We start from the raw sequence: 14,775 nt of genomic DNA, 5'->3' as shown, positions 1-14,775 counted from the left end.
TTCTGATGTTGGGTTATGCTCCCAGTTCTTTGCAACTTTTTATTTAAAAGTACTTACCAGGGACCACAGATGAGCATGCCTCTGTTAAAGATAGAAAGAAACAGAGGATTTAATTGTGAACAATTATTTTGTGGATTCAGAAAGTGAAAATGTAAAACTGCTCAAAGACACAACTGCAGATCACACAGTCACAAACCTTACCCATTTGCTGATCCCCACTCACTAAGGCCCAGGTGGTGACATAGATTCTGTCCCTTCAGACCTACATGCAACTATTAAAAGGGGCAAGAATTCTTCCCCATTTGCTTCTGAGTATCCTGCTTTGCAAATCATATTAAATCTTGAAATAACAAATTACAAATCCATTTATCTGAATTCTGCATTGATTTCCAAAGCAGTATCTGTGCCTGCAGTAAGGCCATTGAACCTTTTTCTGAACAGCCATTTTGCTATTTAGTTATAAACTTCTTTTCATCTCAAGGGGGGAAATACTATTATGATAAAGCAGAAAACAGCCAGAAGGGATAGAATGAACCTCAGAACAATTCTGTTCTGAGGTTTGTTTTTAAAAAAATAAATAAGAAGCTATATTGTATTTCATATTTTTTACTTTAGGTAAGCCTTAGAGGTTAATTCAATAATGCCCAAATAGTGGACTTTGAATCACAAGAATTATGTAAATAGACTTTCTATTTCTAATAGTGTGTGCAATGGAAACTATGAGACTTAATCAACTAATAAGGTTAGTTGATGTTAGAGTTGAATCAATAATTGGTTTTGCCCTTCTGTCTGCTTTTGAGCTTCTTGTATAAATCTGGTTAGCCACTGTGTGACCCACAATATATCTATATCTATATCTCTCTCTATATATTTATATGTCTGTCTGTCTGTCTGTCTGTCTGTCTGTCTGTCTGTCTGTCTGTCTGTCTGTCTATCTATCTATCTATCTATCTATCTATCTATCTATCTATCTATCTATCTATCTATGGCAGAATGAGGCAGGAATAGGTCTATATGTAATGCCTGCCATAACAAAAGCAGCACTAAGGTGTCTGGATAGTGTAATACTTCTGTTATTGGAGGTCCAAGAATTAAATGAGTGTTTCACATGATCCTAACAAATATTGTAAAATATGCAAATATATATATTAACATGAAACTCTCAAACCTAGTAAACACATAGTAAGGGTAGCCTTATTGATATGAATCCCCACCTGTGAGTGGAAACTTTGGATAATTTCAGTGGAATGTCTGTCGTATTAAGAGACATTTGAGATGAAGTATGGATTCGGTACAAATGCTGTCTGGAATGTCATACAAGCTTTGCGTTCCATGCTAATCACCTTATTGGTTTTTAATCTGTTCTACGTGTTACCTAATACAACACATTTGTTTTTATTTTAATGCCTGATCTGTAGTCAATCCTTTGCTTTGCCAGACCCCCTTCCTGTTACCGCTGTGTCCGCTTTACATATCTTACAGAAAACAGATGAGTTCAAAAGGCATGTGTTGTTGGAAAAAAACTGGAACACTTAATTGTTGGACAAATTCAGTCCTGGGTTCCTATTCCATTTATCTCATCTCATTTACATTTTCAACAAAAGATTGCTGGTTATTTTTTTTAGTCTTTATACCAAGATAATTTTTTCTTAATACTTTTATACTGGAATATCCAGGGTACACCATGCTTAAATCAATTAACTTTTCAGAAGATATGCTTATAATTTTATTGTTATTTTTCTTTATGTCATGTGAAAATAAACCTGCCTGATGATGCAGAATTATCTGATTTTCTTGAAAGTTCTGTCCAATACCAAAAGTTGGTTAATGTTCTTCAGAGAATAATTAAATCTTGGTCAAATTCACATGTAATATTAATCCATAGTTCAGCTACTTTATTTTTGCTTTACTGTCATATTGGCAGTCTATTTCAAGAAAGCAGCTATATACAAATCAGTGATGCACACATCATAAAAAGACAAAAAACAAACAAGCAAACAAACTGCATTATAGATAAACTTTATGTGTGAGGATGAAGAATGCCTAGCTGCTGTCAGGCCACATTTGCTCCATATCAGTATTCTCTCACCCCTCTCCCCCGCATCTCTCTTTTTCACGCACACAAATAATAGCTTTTAATATATTTTTGCCCTCCATGTATTGATCGCTGCTCGCATTAAGTTTAGGGCAAGGCTGAACATGACTCAGTTATATGTTTCTTTTATTAGATGTTACAGATGGCAACACATGGGAAAGGTGTGGATCAGCAGCAACACACTGTTGCCATTAGACAGCAGTTGTGCGTGTGTTTACAAAAGAATTCATCCCACTCCAAATTAGCTAATTTAATGTGAGTAAAAAAATATATTGTAGCAATTGGCAGCAGCTCATCACAGAAACTTGAATATACACAAATGTTCTTATGTTATTTCTCTCCCAGGGAGGAGAATGCTGTGTTTTGAGTAGCTCTTTGTACAGACCTCTCCCATCACAGTCATGTTTCATGTTCCTCAAAAGGAAATACACCAATGTCTGCAGTTCAGAAAGAGTTTCATCATGGGGTAATGGGTGAATTAACCCTTCGCAAAATAAATAAAATATTGGTCAAGGAGGTTCATCTGTACTTCAGCATACTTTTTAGTTGCCATATCCAGATTTAGAAGGTCTTCAACTCACTACAGCCAACTCATCATAGCCACTCACCGCGGCCAACTCGCCATGGGACAATTCGTCATGGCCAAGTGGCCACAGGACCAGAGCTACACTAATATCAAAGAAATAGTAGCACAGAATCATTAAAGAAAGAATGCCAAAGGAGGGACAAAATGAAATATGAATGACAAAAATTAAAATAATTTTTAAACTATTTAAAATAATTAAATTGAATTGTTGAATTGTCCTGTAGCGAGTTGTCCTGTGGTCAGTTGGCCATGGTGAGTTGGCTGTGGTGAGTTGACCGTGGCGAGATGGTCATAGCGAGTTGGCTGCCATGAGTTGTCCCATTCCGAAACCCCCCAAGCCCTTCCCCCATCTATACTGTATTGGGGTCAAACAAGGAAGACCAGGTTCTTGCAATTCAAACAGGTATATCTTCTATTTCCTCCCCTCTGAATTACATTTGATAGATTACAGTCTGTAAAACAAGTTATCCCACAGTTGGAAGGCTTTTAAAGAACAAAAATGCCTACTTTTTCTTAATATGCGGAAGTCTGCAGAATCTATGATTTGGTTGCACTCTCTGTACCAGCGAACCTGAAGAGGGGTGGAAGCTCTTATTCGACACTCAAACACCACCAGCTGGCCTTTAGTAGCTGTAATATTTTGTGGGCTCTGAAAGATGACCAAAAACATAACATTAAATTTATACAGTTAAAGGTGCTATGCATGGAACAAACTTCTAAATACCGGAAGTTACTCTCTTGTTCCCAAGTGAGTAATTACAACAGTTTCCCACAAACTTGAATTTCTTGGACTATTCTATATTTATAGTCCGATTCATATCTCACGTTTCTTCTAAGAAAAGGAAATGTGTTGAGGGTGGTCTACGTAGAATTTCTTCCTCCATTCCTCCCCTAAGGGTGGAGTGGGTTGAGAGAGGATGACAGGCCCAAAGTCAATCAGTGAGATTCCATGGTTGAGGGTAGACATGAATCTCAGTGTCCCCACCCTAGCTCTAGTACTTTAATCACTTCATCATACTGTTTCACACTCCCATAATCCTTAGTAAGCAACGACTTTGGAATTATGCTAATACCCAAAAGGATTTTCCTCTCCAGTGATTAAGGTAGGAGGCTAAAAACGGGGCCTGTAAGTTCTATTCCCACATTGGACACAAAGCCAATGGCGTGGTGGGGTGGCCTGCCAGCAGCCAGCAGAGCTGGCAGCAGATTCGGACAGTCAGGAGGTTGGGGAGGAACATGGGCCAGTCCTGGAGTCTGGGGAAGGCTCGGACAAGGGCTCTGCATCAGAGGCAGAGCGGGGGCCAGGGCCATCTGGTAGTTATGTGCTGCCTCCGGAGCTTCCGGAATCTGACATCAGCGAGGTAGAAAAACAGTGTGAGCCTGTTCCCAGTGTGCGCATGCGCAGAGCTGCCAGAAGGCAAGAACAATTAAGAAAAAAACGGGAGACTCAGAAGTAAGGCTTGGAGATGATTGGCCCCTCCCATAAGACATAAAAGAGGAGCAAACGGACATGAGCCTTTGCAGGAAACAATTAGTTCATATAGTCAATTCAAGCTCTGAGAAGTCCGTTTGACTCTGTGCTCCGTTTGGCCTTGTAAAGCTAATTGACAATTAGGTCTCTGGCAGCATTTCAAGGGAGATAAACGGTGGGTGCTTATGAACATTACCCTGAAAGACTATGTCAACTCAAGCAGACATCTGTCGGAATTTTCACAGACTGTTTGTGAAGCATTACGGGCTTTGAATGACCATAATTCACAGCCATCTAAATAAAAGAGGTTTTTGGGACTAAGATTGTGATATATGCTTTTTCAGGAAGCCTAGGTCAGAACAGGTGACCTTTGGGCCAGATACACATTCTCAGCTCTAGAAAGCACACAAGTTGCCATGAGTCAATACTGACTTGAATGGAAATATTTTTTAACACTCATCCATGCCTTTTACTTCAAAGATGAACATGTCTGATTATTAGATTTATTATATTTGAGCTGCAAAAACCTAGACGACTACTATAGGCAATGGCCAAGAGTTGAGTTTTCTGCACATATTTTCTGCTTCTTAGTGGTTGTGTGGATGCTTGCAGTCCAGATACAGAAGGCCTACTGCAGATGGGAGTTTCTGGAGCTTGTTTTCAAGTAGTGACAGATGGATAGGAAAATAAGAACATTTCTATCTAAATAACAATGGCATCTGCACATACCACAGGGAGATTTTTTAATCTAATTTAATACTGAAATTATATCTCTTACCTTTATGAACACAGGAGCTGCTTCATAGGCAGATCCAATCATTTGGGAAGGGTTCTGCATCTATAAAAGAAATGAAATATGCTGCAATCACAATGCATAATGTGCAAGACTTTGATGGCTATGTATCTCCATTTGCAGATAAATATAAAAAACTTTTTGAGATTTTTGTGCTAGATTATGATGGAAGTCTTTTTGTGAACTTTTATTTAAGTACTCTATGGGAACTAATCCCTTTAGCTAGTTTACAAAATTATTTAAAAGAATATATATGACAACAATTGTCATATATTTATGCCTATTCACTTGTGCCCTAGATCAGTGACCCCCAACTTTTTGGGTACCAGGGACAGGTTCTGTGGACAAAGGTTTTTCTGCAGCTCGGAGGGGGCGTTGGGATGACCCGGGACAAGGCACAAAGGCCACACAGCCAGCTTAGAGTTCAAACTTCTCTTTAATACTCCAAAATTCCCCAAACACTCCCACGTTCTTGGCAAGTCCCAGAGCAAAGCTCGCACACACACGGCAGCCTCTGGCTGTGCGTAGTCCAGCAAAGCAAAGGAACAGGAAAATAAGTCCACAAATTAAGGAACAAACAATGAGTCCACAAGAAAGGAACAAGACTCCGAGTCCACAAAGCAAGGAAGAAGAAAGCAGTCCTGCAAACTCCAAATGTCTTCAAAGGCACATACAAAATTCTACAAATTCAGTGTTTGTTCCCGACAAACGCCCCTACCCACAGCATTTCCTTAAATCTCAGTCCCCAGATGTGCCTTGTGGTGGTGGGGCACTCTCCTCCCAAGTTGTCGGGTTGGCCTGCGTTGTTCCCATCTTCTCGCCACTCTCCATGCTTGGGGATCAGGAGGGGGGCGGTTCTTACTCATTGCCTGACTTATGTCACTCCTCATTTCCACTGCTTGCCATCTCTCGGTCATCCTGCCCCCGTTCCTCCCTGCTAACAAGCCGTCCCAATTCTGAGGGGCCTAGGCTGCCTTGGCCTGCTCTCCACATTATTCTGAAGCCAATGAAGCCGCCCCCTCGATCTCCGTCGGCTCCAGCTCTGATTCAAGATTCAGGCTCCGACGGGGGCATGACAGGCATGGTTTCACGTACTGTCTGCATCCTGTAGATGGGGCTTCATTTGTTTGTGCGGACCAGTTGCTGGCATCCTGTGGACGAGTGCCTGTCCATGAACAAGGGGTTGAAGACCCTTTCCTTAGATATACCAGTACAAACAGCTTTAAGTAGCCATGGGTACCAAATTGAAAGATATGCAAAGCTTAGCCCAGTAGTCTAGCATTTGCTCAGTCTATCATCTGTAGAAATTTTGGATGTAAACAAAACAAAAAAGGAAGATAGTACAACCTTTAATATATTCCTCCAAAATTATACTGATAATTTGACTTCTACTTTTAAAAGTTAATTTGCTTTGTATAAATGAAAACCATTCCTTTTTCATAAGCAGAGTAATATTTGTTTCAGATTAAAATACATTTCAGATTAAAAAAAGGATATGGCTTTTTTTAAAAATTGATTTTACCACAGTAATAAGGAAGTTGCAGAAAATTAATTTCAAAACTGAATAAACTTCCTTTACTTCTAACCGAGCATGATCTTCTATTCAAACACTTGCCAGTATAACACACAGAGAGTGTTTAACCAATCCAAAAATATCCTGTTTGAACTAATATAGATATTTTGATATCTGTATGTCACCTCCATTCCTAAATTGTCAATCTGTCATTATCTAACATAACAAAGACTAATTAAATTACATGCTGTAAAACCAAGGAGGAGACACTATATGTGGGCTAATTAAGTTAACAGTATTTTCTGTGAGCTATAAGACCTATTATAGTTTGAATTTTTGAAGTCCTGCATAAACTATGCAACTTACAACAAGCAAAAACAGTCCTAGATTCTACTTAGCTATATTTAGCTCCCACAAATTACAGTATGCTGATTCTGTAGCACACTGCATGCCATTAGTAGTCAAATCCATAGCAAAAACTGCTTCACAACTCAGCACAATATATACAGGCCCAAATCATGTACCTGCTTGCATGAAGACAGAGAAAGTGTCTTCAGATACTCTTTCAAGTTAATAAATGAGGTCTCTTGCTGATGACCATGAAGTAACCAAGAGAAATCGCTATAGAACTGAAAGCAGAAACTTAATTGGGCGTAGAACAGGTGTACTATATTTTGAAAGTATTCTAAACTTTTTTTGTTTGGTTAGCTTTGGCTTAACAAGGTATGTAACCACAACTTTTTATTATTATTATTATTTTATTTAGTAAACTATGGTTAAATAGATCATGATTTAGTACAATCAACAACTTCCATGTTAAACTCCTGTCAATCAGTAGACTTCATAGATAGTTTGAGATAGGATATATCCACTTAACTTAGTGTTACTTCTCTAACCAAGTCAAATTGGTTGAAAGCAGGGGTGAGTTCTAAATTTTTTTATTACCGGTTCCGTGGGCATGGCTTATTTCATGGGCGTGGCTTGGTGGGGGTAATGTGACTGGGTGGGCATCGTCAACTTTTTTTTTTTTTTTTTTACTTTTAAAAGCAATTTTTCTACAACCTTAAGAGGTTGCAGAAAAAAATGCTTTTAGAAGCCTCTGACGATCAGGCAACTCAGCTGGGATCGCCAGAGGCTTTTAAAGGCATTTTTTTATACAACCGCTTCGGCCGAAGAGGTTGCAGAAAAAAATGCTTTCAGGAGCCTCTGACGATCAGGGAACTCAACTGGGATCACCAGAGGCTTTTAAAGGCTTTTTTTTTTTCTACAACCTCTTCGGCTGAATGCTTTTAAAAGTAAAAAAAAAAAAAAAAAGCCTCTGATGAGGTGGGCGGGGTAAGTGAGCGGCAACCGGGCCGGGGACCGGTTTGGGGGCGTGGCCAGCCAATGTTATTACCAGTTCTCCGAACTACTACAAATTTTTACTACCAGTTCTTGCTAACCGGTGCGAACCGGGAGCAACCCACCACTGGTTGAAAGTGACTCAATTTATATAGGCATTGTGAGCTAACAACAATGATAATAATAGTGGAGACACTGTGACAAAAGAAAGCAAAGATAGTACCAATAGTAATAGGTGCCTTGGATGCAATCCCAAAACAACTGGAGCACCACTGGAACACCATCGGCATTGACAAATTCACCATTGGTCAATTGCAAAAGGCAGCTTTACAGCTTACATCCTGCAATGATACCTTTAACACCATAAAACATTAGTATGCGCCTACCCCAGCTCCTTGGGAAGGACTCTGTAGGTGGATAAAAATGCCAAATCCAGTCTAAACATCTGGCTGACTGTGTAATCAACTGTAGTCATTCTACTTCTATCTGTAGGCCTTTGTGTTTTTTTATTTTCTCCATTTTTCTTTTTTATTCTTTCCTCATCAGGTACTACAACATCCATTAGCCAGACTTTTTTGTCTGTTTTATCAACACCCCAAACTTAACAATTGTGGATAAGAAAAACAAAAAAGTCTGGATAGTGAACATTGCAGTATCTGGAGACACCAGAATAAAAGAAAGAACTAGAGAAAATAACAAAATATAGCGACCTGCAAATAGAAGTAGAATGTCTATGGCAAAAGGAAGCAAAGATAGTACTAATAAAAATAGGCACCTTGGATGCATTCCCAAAACATCTGGAGCACCACTTGAATACCATCTGCATTGACAAAATTGCCATCATCAATTGCAAAATGTAGCTTCACTTGGAATAGCTTACATCCTGTGACATCTTTAATACCATAAAACAATAACATCTGCTTGTCCCAGTTCCCAGATCAAAATGCCAAGTACAGTCTAAACATCTGGCTGACTGTATGCAACCAACTATAATAATAGTAATATATATTAGGATAGTTTGGAATTATTATTAAATAAATAAATATTATTTGTAGTGATGATTTGTACCAAATATATCTTACAGTATGTTGTAATACAAAACACCCTCTGTTAGAATCTCCAAGCATCAAATGGTGTTATTTAAATGGCTCAAATTTGGGGGTAGTTTATTAAGTAATAATACAGGGAAGACATTATTACTAAGTAATTAGTGTAAGACGGAAACTTTCGCTGTACAGCAAATATTTTGATGCATTCAACAGTTTTTAAAAGTTATAGTCAATTCTGAATGAAAAAGCTAAATAACCTTTTGCTTATTAACATCAACACTTTAAATCATTATTAATACTGATATAAGTTTTCTATCTTTTAAAATCTTCAATGGTCTTTATGTTGTCTAAACATTAGAGTGTAAATTATCCATGGTTAACACTGTAGAAATCTAACTATCAAAATGATATATTTATGTATGTTTCATATAAATTAAGAAAAAAGGAAGGAAGGAAGGAAGGAAAGAGAGAAAGAAAGAAAAAGAAAGAGAGAGAGAGAGATAAAGAAAGAAAGAAATGTTGTGGACAGTTTGCACAAATTATTAATCACTTTAATTGATTCTACAATCTACATAGGAACATTCTACTATTTGGTGAATCATGGTGAGAACTGGGTAACTCATAATTTTGCCAACACAACTTTCCAGTGGCACACTGAATGACTGCATTGTTTACTTTTCAATAAATGTACAGAGCTCTTTCCTGACAAGGAAACATTCTATCATACCTTCCTGAAATGTCCTTCTTCTCAAGGAATGCATGTAGAAACTATTGTTCGGAAGACATTTGCTTTTCAATTGAGCATAATTTTATAAAAAGAAATCTATGTAGTCACTCTCACCACTCTCCCCAACCGTTTGAAAGGCATTTAAATCCAGGGATGTTTTAAATTTTCCATGTCTATACTAAGTCACTGCTTTGATCCAACTGTCCTTTCTTAAATGTCTTTGGAAGAAGATGACAAATGGCTAAGCTCCAGGGAAGGCACATGATGGCTTCTAATCTCCCACTGATTGATGTCCAAGCTAAACCAATTCTGGTTCCAATGGGAGGAGGGTTAAACAGGAAGAAGAGTAAGTCTGGGAAGACAAACTGACATTCCAATGCTTGGCTTGTATTTGAGAGATAATATCTGAGATTGACACAAATGAAGTAATACACAATCGTTTTATTGGCCAATAATGTACAATATAACAATCCTTGCACTATACTATGCGAATGCCATTGAATGCCAAACTGAGAAACTGCAGATACATTTGGTTCTTCCATAAACTCAAGCACTATTTATTCTGGGCTTTGTAGTGTACTCTTTATTATTATTATTATTATTATTATTATTATTATTATTATTATTATTTTAACAACTATAGACAACTCCACAAATTCTGGGTCTAGAAGTAAATCTACATTTATCCATGGCTGGTATAATTTGATTTATGTATTTATTTAAGCAATTTACATAACTGCCCATCCCATAGCAGTGACTGGATGATGCACAAAAGATCAAAACCAAACCAAACCATAATATACAAACTTGAGGCTAGAATAATAATAGCAATAATAATAACACATGCTCACTTTTAAAAATAATCCAATTTTAATCTACGCAGACCAAACAAATCAACTAATAAGGCTGGTTTAACCTCCCTTTGCATTTATAGTAAATTCAAAAATACCATTAAATACTTATGCCTAATTTAAAACAAATAGGTATGAGCCACGATGGTGCAGTGGTTAGAGTGCAGTACTGCAGGCTACTTCTGCTGACTGCCAGATGCCTGCAATTTGGCAGTTCGAATCTCACCAGGCTCAAGGTTGACTCAGCCTTCCAACCTTTCGAGGTGGGTAAAATGAGGACCCAAATTGTTGGGAGCAATATGCTGACTCTGTAAACCACTTAGAGAGGGCTGTAAAAGCACTGTAAAACGGTATATAAATCTGGGTGCTATTGCTATTGCTAGTGAATAAGCTTCAGAGAGGGATTTTATGGGTAAGGGGTTTTAAATTGATTTAATTATGTTTTGAATTATTTTAATTTTCATATTGTATGTATTTTAATCTTGGCTGTTCACCGCCCTGAGTCCTTTGGGAGAAGGGCGGTATAGAAATTTAATTAATAATAATAATAATAATAATAATAATAATAATAACAACAACAACAACAACAACAACAACAACAACAACAACACTGATTATTTGGCCTAGTGAGGTAATGAAATGTCTGAAAGCAAATAACCAAGTTCAAAGAGCACCAAGGACTTCACAGGAAGAAGCTTTGCCTGATGGGACATCTCATGGTACAGGTCTCAGAGTGAATAGAAGGACTATTTTGGTTAGGCATGGGTGGACTCTGCTTCCAATGCTGCAGGGAATCCTTGGATCTCATTTTTCAAGCATCCACTGAGACTCTTCTGAGTGACGATGCATAGTGTGGTCCTGCCATTTTAAGGCAGCTACCATTTGAAAACTGCAGTGTATGGCCATCGTAAGCTTAAAACAGTGAAACATCCTTCATAGCCAAGGAAATAATGGGGGATTTTACAACCAACCTTTCTTCAAAATGAAGAAACTTAGCAACTTGTTCAGATATGGCTAACTGCTACAAGGTGTTTTCAATGGAGTTAAATTCCAAATTCCATGTTTGATTCTCAGTGGTCATTGCTATAAAGTCCATCGTGTTTTCTTCATTTGATGAGATTAAGTCATGAGTATTCAAAAAAATCTAAGAAAAAGATAGGTATTATTCTTTTTCAATGTTAAAAAAGAACACGTGGGGACAAATATGAAGTTCCCTTTAACCCAGAGCTGTGGAAACCTTACGCTTTCCAGTTTTCTAGCAGCCCCAGTATGGCTCTTACTAAGGGACCTTGGAAATGAAAGTTCAGCCATAGTTGGAGGACTTCAGACCAGTGTATGAAAAGAGAGTCACAGATGCTGCTAGAATATAGACCTCTCCCCACAAAAAGGTTGACCTGGTAAATAATTGTATACTTTGATAGGATATCTGTTCTCCAAAAAACGTCTCTTTAATTGTCCTAGCTTCAGACATTGATATCAACATCCCATACTATTTTCTATCCATTTTGACATTATAAAATTTAACATCTCAATTTCCATTGATTGTGACGCTTTCTTGACAGAATATAGAAGTGGTTTCCGATGGCTTTACTTCCCAGTCTTTACAAGTCCTGACCAGGCCTGACCCTGCTTAGCTTCTGAGCCCAAGGTCAGCTGTTTGCTATACTATTTTCCATTCTCACTGGATGGGTTAGCATAGCACTAAGGCCAGAGCAGAACTTTCCCCTGAGGGATGGGTATTATTCTCAGATCACCTACTATTTTTGCCCAACTGGCAATCCATTGACAAATAGGAGGGATGCTTTAGTTTGAAGCAGGAGCCTTACCATAGCAGGAATACAGCCTTATAGATAAATATCAACACAATCCATGCCCTCAGATCTTAGTAACTCAAAGTACTTGGGCTAGAATCCACCTTGTTTCACAACTGCAGGTGACTTAATTCCTGGAGATGCTTCAAGCAACAGTAAATGAGCACATATGGGAGACTTTTCCTGTGCAATCAGAGTGGAGAGTTTATAGTACAGAGGAGCAAGGGTATTGATTTTCTTTTGGATAGTAGCACCTCATTGTTGGTCTTCCTTTGGATAGTGGAGTCTCATTGTAGTGGAGCATTAAAGAGAGAAGGAAACTTCTCCTGGACCATTCTCTGTTTACATTTAGTTGGCAAAACGTTCAATTGCTTTTTAAAGTATAATATTATGAGGAATCAGTCTTTTAGCCTTCTCCAGCCTTGCATTACCCACACTGACTGATGGCCTCTCTCCAGGGCTTCTAAAAATACATACCAGGTTCATTGTGCAGTACACAGGTAAACTGACTATTTGTATCTTCATTAGATGAAGATCATGGGGGCCTCAGCCAGATTGGGACCATGGCACCTGAGTTGCGTGGGAATTTTAATTCCTTCCCAGGTAAATTTTATAAAGGAAAAGACCCTTCTGCTCTGCACAGATCTTGGCTGGTAAGGCTTTCTTCTGTTTTTCTTTAAATTTTCCTCTTTGAGCACAAGGAAGCTATAATACGCCAGAAAGTAAAATAACTCTCTGGGATGAACCTTACATTTTTTTTACAAAGTGTTACAAATGACAGGCAGTCCTTGACGTATGGCCACAATTGGGATTAGAATTTCCATTTCTAAACAAAGTGGTTATAAAGTGAGTCACGGCCAATTTTATGACTTTTTTATGATGGTTGTTAGGTGAATCACTGCACTTGTTAAATGAATCACATGGTCGTTAAATGAATCCAGTTCCCCTCCCCCCCCCCCGATTGCTTGTCAGAAGCATGTTAGGAACGTTGCAAATGGTAATCACATTACCCTGAAGCCCTACAGCCTTTGTCAATCCATGTTGGTTGCCAAGTACCTACAATTTCACTATGTGACCATGGGGATACTGCCATGTTCATAAGTGCAAGGACCAGTCATAAGTCACTTTTTTCAGTGCAGTTGTAACTTCAAATGGTTGCTAAACAAATGGGGCTACATCAAGGACTTCCTGTGTCCTATGATGCATTCCAAAAGGAAGACTAAAAGCCAAATCAGATGTTATGTTACATGTATTTTTTAAAAAAAAAACATTTGCAAAGCCTAAACAGAGGCTTTAGAGCACGGGTGTCAAACCCACATTGTCCCGTCGTCGTCACGTGATGTATTGGGACTTTCCCCACCTTCGCTAAACTGGGCAGGGGCATGGCCAGCGCATGATACATCTGGCCCGCAGGCCGCGAGTTTGACAGCCCTGCTTTAGAGCCTAGATAGAGTTTTTATAGCAAAGTCCATTTTAATGCCCAGAGTTTGTTCTTAGTGCAGTTTCTCTTCTACTATAATAGGAACAATATAAATTAATGAAATGGCCAAATGGGTGTGCCACGTTAACATATTAAAGTAGCAGGATTTAGATTTGAAGCTCTCAAGGCTGCCCATCCATATCTTAAGATGTCCTCTGAGCATGTGGAGAGAGCACTCTCTCTAACCATAGCTCGCTCCACTTGTTTGTTGTGAAGGAATAAGACTTCCATTGCTGCATTACAGGGTATGCCTTCCTGGCAGACTTCAGTTTCTAATTTTAGATACTAAATACACTGTCAACAAGCAAAGCAATAGAAGCTTGCGCTTAGTTGATCGCAATTGCTTTTGGAGCACGTTCACATTATTCAAGAGAAGCATTACCCATCTAACAGAACAAAATATACATTATACAAATACTGAGAAACAAAACTGGCCTGTCTTTCCACGTCCATGAATGCCAGAAGTTTCTATTTTGCTTTGGCAGTAGCCTTGGTATTGTCCTGGTCATGTCCTTGAAAAAAATACCATCCTCTGTACCTAAGGGAGTCTTTTTAGCAAGCTCAGTGTGTTCCACGTAAATCGCAACCTTTACTTGGTGTAATTTTAGACATTAGTGAAGATGACGGAATTAGACTCTGCCAGATGAAGAGAGAGGACCTTTGCAATCCAACACCGGGAATATTATAAGGTACATACCGATCATGCTGTTGATAGAAACAATAATGACGACTACCTGAATAGCTGAGATGTTTCCACAATTATGTTATCTCCAAGATGGGGACAAAAGTAATTCAGAGAGGGTTAAGAAAATATTATGGAGGTCCATGGGGGCTTTGTCAGACATCTCAAAAACAGACAATCTTTTAAAACTGTTAAGCAACCAACATTTCTCCTAGTAGTGTAGGGTGTGAAAAGGAATTGCTATAACTTCCTGATAAAGAAGACAGCAGCTTTCAGTAGTATTCAGCAGATAGTGTTGAATACTTTAATTTAATTTATTTACTTTAATTATTTAATTTCAAAATATTCCACGGGATATGGTGAATTTAGGAAATCA

The 14,775-nt window shown here is 38.4% G+C and overlaps 1 protein-coding gene across 2 annotated transcripts in view; it reads right to left on the bottom strand.

The window, feature by feature from the left end:
- Positions 1-9,707, bottom strand: part of MYOT (myotilin) — a 42,428-nt gene extending 32,721 nt beyond the window's left edge. Inside the window, exons 1-4 of one of the 2 annotated variants that reach the window (XM_087887467.1) lie at positions 9,576-9,707; positions 4,931-4,990; positions 3,189-3,330; positions 58-81 (exon numbers count right to left, since the gene is read on the bottom strand). In XM_087887467.1, coding sequence (XP_087743593.1) covers positions 58-81; positions 3,189-3,330; positions 4,931-4,990 — 226 coding nt within the window. In that variant the 5' untranslated portion in view covers positions 9,576-9,707. Of the gene's footprint in view, positions 1-57; positions 82-3,188; positions 3,331-4,930; positions 4,991-9,575 lie in introns of those variants that run through there. The other variant, XM_034403331.3, reaches the window with a different exon arrangement.
- Positions 9,708-14,775: the final 5,068 nt, after the last annotated feature.

Source organism: Pantherophis guttatus, chromosome 2, assembly GCF_059756535.1.
Source record: "Pantherophis guttatus breed Tessera chromosome 2, ASM5975653v1, whole genome shotgun sequence".
NCBI lineage: Eukaryota > Metazoa > Chordata > Lepidosauria > Squamata > Colubridae > Pantherophis > Pantherophis guttatus.
The sequence above is the reverse complement of the archived record's forward strand: the minus strand, read 5'-3'. Positions and strand labels throughout refer to the sequence as shown.